This window comes from Notechis scutatus, chromosome 3 (assembly GCF_049901735.1).
Source record: "Notechis scutatus isolate UNSWTSFEM ecotype Mainland chromosome 3, rNotScu1.2, whole genome shotgun sequence".
Lineage (NCBI taxonomy): Eukaryota > Metazoa > Chordata > Lepidosauria > Squamata > Elapidae > Notechis > Notechis scutatus.
Window position 1 is genome coordinate 104,212,778 of NC_142011.1, and position 12,626 is coordinate 104,225,403.

The 12,626-nt window shown below is 39.3% G+C and overlaps 1 protein-coding gene across 1 annotated transcript in view; it reads right to left on the reverse strand.

The window, feature by feature from the left end:
- The window catches only part of XPR1 (xenotropic and polytropic retrovirus receptor 1), a 92,529-nt gene that overhangs the window by 47,129 nt on the left and 32,774 nt on the right, over positions 1-12,626 (reverse strand). Inside the window, exon 3 of the mRNA XM_026669235.2 lies at positions 1,666-1,767. Within this exon, the coding sequence (XP_026525020.2) occupies positions 1,666-1,767 (102 nt within the window). The remainder of the gene's footprint in view (positions 1-1,665; positions 1,768-12,626) is intronic.

Sequence of the window (12,626 nt, forward strand, 5' to 3'; positions counted from 1 at the left end):
CTTGACTCCCTCTTCTTTGTGGCAGCCCCACAAATATTGGAATACTGCTATCATGTCACCCCTAGTTCTTCTTTTCACTAGACTAAACATACCCAGTTCCTGGAAGCATTCTTCATATGTTTTAGGCTCCAGCCCCCAATCATCTTTGTTGCTCTTTTCTGCGCTTCCAGAGTCTCAGTAGACTACAAATAAATCTGACCTACAATTCATTCCAATGAAAATTGTTTTTTATAAAATCTGGATGATAGATTCCTATGTCCTTAACAGATAATTCCCAAACTATTACAGCTATTTGCAAAGAGAAAACCCATGGGTACACATACCAGATCTAGCATCTGATATACTGTAGTTACAAGATACTAACTTTTGGTCTATATTTCTTCTTTAATAAAACTGTAAATAAAAATAAGACTTAATAACGTTATGTGCAATCTCAGGAATGCATACACTTTTTAAGCTGTTATATGCAGTGGAGGGATTCAAATTTTTTTACTACTGGTTCTGTGGGCGTGGCTTGGTGGGTGTGGCAAGGGAAGGATACTGTAAAATTTCCTGTCAGAGGTGGTATTTGCCAGTTTTCCTAACTATTCAATTTTTCTGCTACCGGTTCTCCAGAACTGGTCAGAACCTGCTGAATACCACCTCTGGTTATATGCCATTGTTTATTAATGCACCAACAATGGTCTACTGCACTTCTTCATTAACAAACAGACCATAAAAAACATCAGAAACAGCACTGCTGAAAAATTATTTCCCCATTTAGTCAAAAGTGCTAATATCTGAGGCCTCAGAGCTATAGTTTATTTAGAGTTTCAATGCTGTCTTTTGACCGTTGGGTTAAACAAGGTTTATTATATGTAAGAATATATTATTTATTATATGTAAGAATAATATCACTATATTTTTCCATTTCCTTTGATTTCATTGTTTATATTTACATCATCTCCTTATCATCCTGAATGACTGTAACTTAAGGGAAACTTTATGACTTTGAGTCAGTCACTGTCTCTCAGCCCAACTCACAGGATTGTTGCTGTGAGGAAAATAGGAGGAGGAAGAAGATATGCTCTCCACCTTGAATAATTTATAAAAATAATAAAAGCAGGATAGAGATAGATAGATAGATAGATAGATAGATAGATAGATAGATAGATAGATAGATAGATAAACAGACAGATCATTCTGACAGACAGAACTGATAAAAAGGATTGTAATTCAACATTGTGTTTGCCATAAAAATAACTTTAGGCACATTATAATTATTATTTCACATAATGGGCATCCTTAAAAAATTTCCAGTAGTACTCAGTATAGCATCTTTTAAGATATAACAAAAACAATTTAGGATAAGAAACATAATCCTTGAGGTTCACATCCATTCCTCATCCTCTTTTTAGGGTGCTGACAGCTAATCAGAAATTCAGTTTTATACTAAAAACATTATAATATTCCACTTTAGGAAAATTCTGGCTAATTTAAAATCTGCTTTGGTTAAGTAAGTTAGGATTAGGAGCTTAGTTTCTTCTACTGACCAAAGCTATATATTCTTGTCTTATTCCTGGCAGAGTAAAAGGAGCTTTCTAAATAAGAACTACTGAAGAACATGGTGTAGCCTTGATATGGCAATTGCCCCTTAGGAATCTGATGGAACAAAAGATGTCTTACCTGAATAAAATGTGTTGATTTTGGCAAGCTCTTTCTCACAAGTTTGGAAAAACTTTTCTTCAAACTTGGCAAAATATCTCTTTACAGTATCTTCATCTGTGACTGAGGAAATAAAAATAAAATAACAAAATTTGTAAAAAGATTCTTTAAATCCATTCTGATATTAATCTTAGTTTTCTCAATTAATATACATATATAATCTTTTATCTGGAGGCAAGCCATTTCTTGGAGTCAGCAACATCGTCAAGAAAATAAAATAATTAGACTCCTTGAAGAAGAAGAAAATCCCTTGAAATTTTAATGGGTATTTCTTTTAGTTTTTTTAAATTACAATCATTTAACAGTATCCATTATAAATCAAGGACCTGGCAATAAATTATTGAAGGAGAATTTTCTCCTTTATTTGTTTTAATAATAAAGACCAGAATATCTGTCAATAGAGAAACAAAGTACAATTTATAACTGAGATAACCACACTAATGGATGAACACTGTATTCCTTTTCTTTTTATCCTGCAAATTATTCAAGGGTTTTTCTATTATCATAACTATACAATTGCAAACTATGGCAGACTCAATAAGCATATCTTGTTGTTTAAACTTACAAAGCCTTCATCGTTTAAACATTTTTACAGGGTTATTTCCATTTCTATTATTATATCAATGCATAATATAACACACTCACATGTATGTATGTATGTATGTATGTATGTGTGTGTGTGTGTGTGTGTGTATACACACACAGAGAGAGATTTCAAGGCTATGTTAAACTATTTAGGATGTGTTTTTACAATTTATTTTTTGAGGAAAATTAAAAAAAATACACAAATCTGTTCAAGTTATTGCAAAGATCTCATACAGCAGGAAACAAGATGTGGTCAAGCTAAGTTTATATCATTTTTGTGATAGAGGTGTAAAATGTATTCACAGAAGAAAAACAAACTTGATATATATTGAAATGCCTTAGACATTTTGATAAAATGGATACTATACTATTTAATATTTAACTAGGACACCTTAACTAGCAAGATACAAATTTTCCTCTCTTGTAATTGAAAACAAATCTCTAAACCATGACCTCTGATTTATTGCTACTGGATCTGCCACTGGAGCAATTTACAATTTACCTAATATGATTGATGTCTACTCAGGAGTACATTCTACTGAATTTAAAGGAACCTATTCCCAGACAAATAGTTTATAATGCTGCTGCCTAATGAATGCATAAACAATATTTCAAGGAACGATTATGCTTCCTTCTCAAGAAAATGCACAGTATTTCAATTAATCATAAAACATAATAGACACCGTCAATTTATGTCATATTATGCATACCTTAAAAAGATAACAGTAAAAATGATCAGAGCAATTAGTAAGAAGTACTGTGAAATAAATAGGTAAATGTATATCTGAAATTTTCAAAGCAACAGCTCTTTAATTTTGAGTGGAGAAGGCAGTCTATGACTATAAAACAGCCTTGCAAATCTCTCTTTATCAATGGGTCAAAGGGCAGGACTTCATGTATTAATTATAAAGCCAAGGCTGACTCTAATGGATGCAGGCAATCCTTCCGATAAACTAGTCTCAAAACATTCAGGGTCTAAAGGTCAATACCCACACCAGCTTTCCCCCAAACCAGAAAGAATGGACTTCAAAGGTCAGAATTGCTAGCCACCATACTGATTGCTGAGAAGCGTAAGAAATTTCTATAGGCACCCTGATTGTGGAAACTCTGATGGATAGTTTAAATTACACTATGGAAAAGACAAGGGGAGTAACATAAACAGAAAACGACAGTATTTCCATATATAAAATCTCTAATATTGTTCCTGGTGTAATATTCTGCATCATCTGAAGTACTTTAACCCATCTTAGAATTTCCCTTAAACATTTAATTTTTTTCCTGCATTATCATTAATGAAAAGAGAGATGCATAGTCTTTTTAAAAGATCCATTAGCATTTGTAACACCACAAATGATTTCACAGAAAGAAAACTAAAAACAGGAAGACATATGGGCAATTTCTGCAATTTTAAAATTAAACAAACTACCTGTAGGCAAGAACCCTAAACTAGTCCTTCAAGAATTTATGGAAATGGAAGCTTTTGTTCAAAGAGAGAAGGATGGAGGAACAGGATGGTAACAAATAATTGATTAAAGTTGAGGAAAGGAAAAAAGAAACCTTGCCCTTTAAGGAATAGGCAAAGTTATTTCCTTTTGTGGATTCAAATTTCCAGGCTAGGAGAAATGCAAAATGATTTGGTCAGCTGCGTTGAAAGTTAGAATCAGTTTATTAATAGGAAGGCAGGTAAGAAATCTCACAGCGTTCCTAGGATTAATCTAATAAATGAGTAGAAAAACCTCTCTTTTATACACTTCAGGTTCTTTGATTTGTAGGTGTGAATCTTTGAAGACTTTGATTTGTGTGTTGAATTCCTATCTCTTCGGGATCTCTTCCTGGGATCTTAGTTTTATGGTCCTGATCCTTTGTAGTTGCTTGTTTGCTATCATGTTTCCTTCCTGCCATGCCTTTTGGTTTGCTTTTCACAAGTTTTTATAACTTGCCATCTATTTGATTTCTATGGGAAAGGATCTTAGCTAGTTTGTAGGGTTTTTTTTTCTCTGTATCTCATGCCTGTAATTTTCTCCTTCCTTTGTTGTGAAAAGTAAGCTGGCTCCAGCTATTTTAATAGCCCTACTTGATAAAGGGTGGGGGCTGTTTCCCTAGAAGAGGAGGGTAACTTCCAACAAGTAACAAAACTGGTATCCAAGAATAATCTCCAAACTATCAACATAAAACAGAATATTTATACCAAATATCTATAAAGTCCAGTTGCCTTTTGAAAAGGCACCTTTCAGACATTTATGATTTAGATTCCTAATTTGTTTTACTTGTCATCTATGGTTCCCAACTAAAGCTACTGAACTATACCATCACTGAGCTACAATTCATTCCAAACAGTAACTGTCTCTCATAAAATCTGGATGACAGATCCCTATATCTTTAACAGATCATTCCCAAACTATTACAGCTATTTACAAAAAAAAAAAAACTGCATAAAAATAATGGACAGTAGCAAACTGCCTTGCAGCCTCTGATTCTCAGTTAAGCTCTGAAATGCAACTGGGCAAATCTAAAGGATCTTCCAATTCCAAAAGATGAGGAAAGACTGGTGTTTTAAGACATCTGGGATAATATCACCCTGGATAAAGCTGATCTGTTCTAACCTGAGTTTTGGAGGGTACTCCTGGTTAACTGGCCAACAAAATCTATCCATTTGTTTTTAATGATCATGCAAAATTATAACACAGAATTAAACAGGAGCTTGCAGATAATGTTTTGAGGGGTGAGCCTGCCAGATTCTCCAGCATTTTATTAAAATGGCCTTATCCAACAGATGTTAAAGGACAAAGCAAGGCAAAACTGGACAGCAACATAGAAAGAATAAGTCACTTTTAAAAACAGAACTATCTGGAGTTTCTGCATGTCCTGAATTATAGCTACAACTATGTTATGACTCAATTAATTCTAAAAGAATTCTAACATTTTTAAATGAAGGCTCCATGGAGCCATAAAATTACATAAATACATAGATCAAGACGTGTGTGTGTGTGTGTGTGTGTGTGTGTGTGTGTGTGTGTGTGTGTGTGTAAAATCCATTCATGAGTCAGAGATAAGAGATAAACTGTTCTCTGCCAGTTGGCTAAGAAACTAGTCTTTCTCAATCCAAAAACTACTATTAGACCATGTTTCAGATGTTCACTGATCACAAATAGTTCCACATTCCAGGAGCCTGGCTGAAGAAACAAGACTTTTTAGAAAATCAGGAATCCCACACTTGGAGCACCGCCAGAGTACATTTCGTACCATTTTTGTTCTGGCTGGAACCAAAGTTCATATAAATGGTTCTCACTATACTGATTGGGGTGGGGATGTGTGGGCAGGAAATAACAATGGTGCAGAAGCCAACTCTAAATGGAATGGCATGTGATCTGTCATGAGGTAGTACTTCAGACGGTTATACTTGAATAGATCATAGACTACTAAATCAATGGAATTCACAACAACATTTTGGGATATATTAAGAAACACCATTCTTTCCCTGGCAATGGTCTTGTATACATGTCTATTGGTACCACCTGCCAGCTTCCATCTAGTTTGAATCTGAAACCTCTCTTTCCACTTATCTGTGAACTGGGACACTGCCTCTGCTCCCATGCTACAACTGGCAAGAAGACAGCATATGAGCCTTTGGTGTAGAAGAGTTTCACCAATTCATATAGTCTAATGTGGATCAAAGGAAAACTCATCTCAGGTCCAGCCACTGAGCATCTATCGAAGTCTTGAGCCCTCTTCTTATCACCATATTTGCTTGAACCCTAACCCTTACTTTTGCTATATCAAAAAGGGAAGCAAATAAGATCACAATTCATAGGGCAAACAAACTCCTTCACAGGAATGTGCTGACAACACAAGGGAAAGGTTACAAATATTTTTACCCTTTCTCCAGTGCCACCCTTCCAAATAACAAACTCTGGGGGAAACTGTGAGAAAATGAATTAGCTCAGTCATAAAACATTTTTTTTGTTTCACATTATATTTGGTTTGGGCATAACCACACTATGGGAAGTTTACGCTTACTATACTTTACCTGTTAAATCTTTACTTTTCTATTGTATATATCTTACATCTATTTCTGTTGCTATCAAAATTCATAATAATCCTACTAAATTTAAAAAATACTATATCAAGAGAAATAAAGAAGACATGTCATAGCACACTCACATATAGATCAACTTCTCAATATCCCCCAGTATGCTGTTACTTTCTACCATTAATTCTAGTTTGTTTGCTAAACTAACTCATTCAAACTTGCATAATAAGGTAATATTCTACCACATCAAGCCTTTTAGTGGCTTATTATGCATGTTGAATAACATTATGCATGTTCTAATAGCTAGGCAAGAAAAAAGATAACAAAGTCATCTTAGTGGTACTTTAATAGAGCTTTTAGTCACATATTCCTGTTTACAAGTAATTGTATTACTATATAATCAATTATTTAATGACATCCTACAAAAGCACGCAAAACAAGTAAACAGCAAGCATGATGCAGTAATGTCTTGTGTCAATTCTTCAAATTTCATGAGAGTCAAGTATATGACAAAACTTGAAACTGTTCTCTTAGTCGATAATGCTAAATGCCTCACTGAAATTTGATGTAGCCCATTTGCATTTAACCCAATTGCTGTTAAGAAAACTGTATGACAGAGTTTTGGTAAAATCTGTTTTCTCAAATATTCATCAATCATTTCTAGGAAGACTTCCTGTCTTTTATACAAAGTTGAATAAAAATCCAAAACCTCAGAAACAAATAATGAATAGCCCCATAATAACTTTTGAATATCAGAATCTATAAAAACTTTAAATTAGGGAATGCACCATGTCCTGATAGACTACCAAGTTCATATTGTAAGCATTTTAAAAACCAACTTTTGCAATGACTTAAAATGTGATGAACATCCATTCTAAAGGAACTGCAATGCCAAATTCCTGGAAAGAGGCCAATATTGCCTTATTAGAAAGGATGGACAAGACTCAAGCTCTACTAAATTATAGACCAATTTCTCTGTTGAATAGTGATTATGAAATATTTACATCAATATTGGTTGATAGACTAAAGAAGATTCTATAGGACCTTATCTAAATGTGGGTTTTACATAAAAGACGACTAAGAGACAACATGAGAATTGTATTGTATATAGTAGTAGGGTGTGTCAAATTTTTCGACGTTCAATTTCCAAACATTAGGGGTACTCAAAAATGGTGACATGCCTTGGGGATTGTAAAAATATTTTGGTTACTTTATTATAATTTAGATGTGCTTTGGTAAATAACTACATAAATATTATTAGTTTTCAGACCAGCAATTCCCCAGAAAACAATTCAGACCAGCAATTCCCCAGTACCATCAAAGGAGTACATTATTCTGTGTGCAATGAGCTGGGTGGAACATATCTTTATCATTTCACTCCAGAGAAAGGCTCAAAAACAGGAAAACCTGCTCAAGTGTTTACAGATAAACTGGTGTATTTCATGAAGAAGAAAGGCATTGACAAAAGCTTGAAGACCATTGGAGGAGATTCTACAAATGTTAATACTGGCTGTGAAGGTGATGCCATACACTGGGTAGAGGTCAAGCCAGAGCATCCACTCTGCTACAGCTAATTTACTGATCTGAAGAAGTTGTATATGTGTCGTGGCCCGCTGGTGGCTGACGGAGCTGGCAGCAGAGTCGGACAGTAGCGAGGAGGTTGGGGAGGAACCTGGACCAGGTCTGGAGGCTGAGGAAGATCTGGAGGAGGGCGCTGCATCAGGGGCAGAGATGGGGCCAGGGCAGGCTAGCAGTCAAAAACTGCCTTCAGACTTAGATGGCAGTGATGCAGGGGAACTTATGGAACCAGTTCCCAGCCTGCACATGCGCAGAGCTAGCAGAAGACAAAAACAATTGAGAAAGCAGGGTTGACTCAGGAGTAAGGCCACACCTCGGAGATGATGGCCCCTCCCATAGGACATAAAAGAGGAGTGAATGGGAGGTGAGCTTTTGCAGTAAGCAATTAATTTGTTTGCTCAGAAAACCAGCTTTGAAAAATCCTGTTTGACTCTGTGTCAAGTTTGGCTTTGCCCTGCATTACGCATTCCAAGTGTGATAAGGTGGGTGTTTATCAACATTCTCCTGAAAAACTGTTCCTGAAAGACTGTTTTTGAAGCCTGGCCGGCTGTGAATGAATGTAATTCACAGCTGTGGAAATAAAAGAGGTTTTGCCGAGATTAAGATTGTGTGCTATGCTTTTTAAGGAAGCCTAGATCAGAACAATATGAGCCACCTTTGACGTGCAAACTGACTACAGCAGATGAACCAATGCAAATACCAGTACCACAGTAGCCCTGTCATGCCCAATCAATAGAGAGATGTGTCAAACAGGTCAGTCAGAGGCAGCAAGTGGAGTGCATACATATGAGAAATGTGAAGTTTATATCAGATGCCAAGAAGCAAGTTGGCGGCTAATGTCGAAGAATGAATCAAAACAAGACTTGATGAAACTCGCTTAAACATTTTTGAAACTCTTAGATTATGAGTGCATGAATTAGTTTTTGCTTAGCTAGATAAGATTCATGCAGAAAAAAACTTTTTGTAGTACAAGGTGTAATTTTGAGAAAATAAAGTTAACAGTATTCGTGGGGTATACGATCAGACATGTATTTACCATACCAAGCTAAACGTTGTGCAATTGCAAAAATAATAGATTTGAATTCTTGGTGTAAAAACACATATTTTTAGAACCCCTCACTGAAAAAAATTGCAAAAAGGCCGTTGGTACTTACCTGATACGCCCGTTCTCTGTGAGCTGTGAAGAGCATCCAGAAGTGGGAGGTGCTTCAGTTTCTTCTGGAAAGGCTGGGCTTAAAACTCCGGGATGCTCCTCCTCCTCCACGGGATACCTCCTCAGCGTCCCCCAGTTTTGCGAAGACTGAGTGCCAAAGTTTGGGACTCATCACCTAATCTAGATCCCTGACCAAAACGGAACCCCACCAGACGGAAAGAAATGGGTGGGGCTGGATGCTCTTAACAGCTCACAGAGAATGGGCGTATCAGGTAAGTACCAACGCCCTTTCTCCCATGAGCTGTTCAGAGCATCCAGAAGTGGGACATACCAAAGCTTGGCCTGTCCTTAGGGAGGGACTCCGTCTGGATCGAAATCCACTCCTAAACTCTATGGACCCTCTGCAGGACTCTTCTGCCAAATGAAGCGTCTGCTGAGGCGTAGACATCAATTTTATAATTTCTGACAAAGGGCGATGGTGAAGCCCAAGTAGCTGCTCTGCAGATTTCGTCTATGGAAGCCCGAGTGGCCCATGCTGCTGATGTTGCCGCACTCCTTGTTGAGTGGGCTGTAATGCCCTTTAGGAACTGAGATGGACTGGCATTCATAACTTTTAGCTATGGTGGCTCTCAACCATCTACCAATGGTGGTCGACGACACCCTGTGTCCTAAAGTGGATAGGTTGAAGGATAGGAATAGAGCCTCAGACTTTCGAAATGCCGCCGTGCGGTCTAGATAGATGCTTAACGCCCTTCGAACGTCAAGTCGATGTCATTGATGCTCCAGTCTATGAGATGGTTTCGGACAAAAATTTGGAAGCACCAACTCCTGCGCTCTGTGGAAGGCTGAATTTACTTTAGGGATGAACGATGGATCCAATCTGAGAACCACTCTGTCCGCATGAAACACACACAGGTCCTTTCTCATCGACAATGCTGCCAACTCGGAAATCCTCCTTGCTGATGTGATCGCAATTAAGAAGACCACCTTATATGTCAGGAATTTGAGACTAGCGGTTCTTAAAGGCTCGAATGGGCCAGTTGTAAGTGTGGTTAACACCTTGTTGAGCTCCCAGGTGGGATAGCGGTGAATTACAGGAGGTTGTAAGTTTGCAGCACCCTTAAGAAAACTGAGGATATGTGGATGGTGCGCTATGGAACGAAGGTCACCCCAGGATATCACCGAGGCTAAGGCCACAACCTGTCTGCGTAAAGTATTCGGAGATAGGCCCTTGTCAACCCCTCCTGTAAAAAGTCCAATAATTGTCCTATTGATGGGGCAGTTGGGTTGATCTTAGGCCCCCAGCACCAGAAAGCAGACCACGTAGCCTCGTATATACGATTTGTAGAGGACCGTCTGGATGCTTGTATGGTGGCAATGGCATCCTCTGAAATCTGTTGGGTCCTTAAACGGTTCCGCTTAACCTCCATATGGCGAGGCTGAGCCATTGTGGGTCCAGGTGAAGTACCGGCCCTTGCGAGAGGGAAACCCTCGACGGTGGAATTTTCCAAGGTTGTTCTCTTGACAGGTCCTGTAAGTCCACGGACCACGTTCGCCTGGGCCAGTAAGGGGCGACCAATATCAGTTCTGCTTGTTCCTCCAATAACTTCTGGATCAACCTGGGTATTACAGGGAGTGGAGGAAACGCATATAAAAGTCCGGGAGGCCACTGACATCGCAGAGCGTTGATGGCCTCCGCCCCCTGAGTCGGGTACCTTGAAATATAGCAGGGCAATTGGGCGTTGAGGGGAGAGGCAAATAGATCGATCACCGGTTGCCCAAACCTCCGCACTGCTTCCTAGAAGAGAGACGGGTGTAGGCGCCACTCTGCCTGATCTATCGAGGCCCTGCTGAGCCAGTCCACTTGTGTGTTTAAGGCCCCTGCTATGTACTCTGCCTTGAGCAACAACAGATTGGCCTCGGCCCACTTGAAAAACCCGGCCGTCTCCCGCATCAGAAGTTTGGAGTGGGTACCCCGTCTGTTTACGTGGGCCTTGATTGTGATATTGTCTGTCAAGACCAGAACATGGCACGATTGGAAAAGGAGTAGAAAACTGCGTAACGCCAGATGAGCTGCTCGCAGCTCCAACAGGTTGATGCTTTGTGATTGTTCGGAAATAGTCCAAATTCCCTGTGCAGTGTGGGATTGGAAGTGAGCTCCCCATCCTACCAGGCTGGCGTCGGTTGTGATCGTTGCCCTGCAAGGTTCCTTGAAAGGACACCCCTTGTTTATCGTGTTTTCCGACCACCAGCGGAGCGATCGGAGAACATTGTGCGGTACCTTTATCCGGACATTGGAAGTGGCTCTTCCAGATCGCTGGAAAGGTAGCAGGAACCATTGCAGATCTCTAGAATGGAATCGAGCTCAAGGCACAATGGAAATACAAGAAATCAGTTTCCCTAACAGTTGAGACAGAACTGCCAGGGAAACCCTCCTTAAGACTCTGATCTCTCTGGCCAAAGACTGGATACTATTCAACCTGTCCTGAGAGAGAAAAACCTTGCCCTCCACGGTATCTATCACTGCCCCTAAATGAACTAATCTAGTTGAAGGGATCAAATGGCTTTTATCCCAATTTATGGAAAAGCCGTGACCTTGAAGGGTCTCCAGAGTAAACTTGGTATCCAAATTTGCTTGATGTCTGGAAGATGACAAAATTAAAATAGCATCCAGATAACATTGTAAACAAATAGATTTGATCCTGAGGGAGGCAGCCAAAGCCGCTAGGACCTTGGTAAAAGTCCTAGGGGCCGAAGCCAGACCGAATAGTAGGGCTATATATTCGTAGTGCCGATCACAATAGCAAAATCTAAGGTATTTGTAGTGAGCAGGTCTAATTGGTATATGTAGATAAGCCTCTGTCAGATCTATAGAGGTCAAGGACATCATTCTCTCTGATGCTGAGCAGAATGGACTGCAGAGTAGTCATTTTGAATTTTCGATAAACCAATGATCTGTTCAGACGTTTGAGGTCCAGAATTGCCCTCCAGCCCCCCGAACTCTTTGGGACCACAAACAATAGAGAGTAACAGCCTTGACCCCATTGTTCAGATGGGACCTCTCTAATGGCCCGAATGTGCAGAAGATGATTGATAGCCTCCTGCATCAACGCTCTCTTAATGGGGTCCGTGGACCTAGGGCTCCTAATGAAAAAGTTTGGAGGGGAGGATTGAAACTCTAGCGCCAAACCAAACCTAACAGAGTCCCTGACCCACGCATCAGAGGTGGAGCTGTTCCATTGATCAGCAAACAATTTTAGCCGCCCTCCAATGGGAGCTGCTGTCAAGGACTCACTTGGGACGATGAAAAAATCGGCCTCCAGTACCTCTGGGGTTTCTTCTGTTTTGGCCTCCCCGCTGACCTGTCGGAAGATTCCGATCTATCCTATCTAAAACTGGGTCTGTAGCCTGATGTTCTTTGTGATCTGGGAACGTATGGGCCTTGATAGTAGGTCCAAAAGGAACCCCTTCGAAACGACTGGGACGTTCTGTTTTCAGACCTCTGAAAAAAAGGGGGAAGCACTTTTTTCTTGTTTCTATTCTCAATAAGCAAGGACTCCAAGACACTGCAAGATC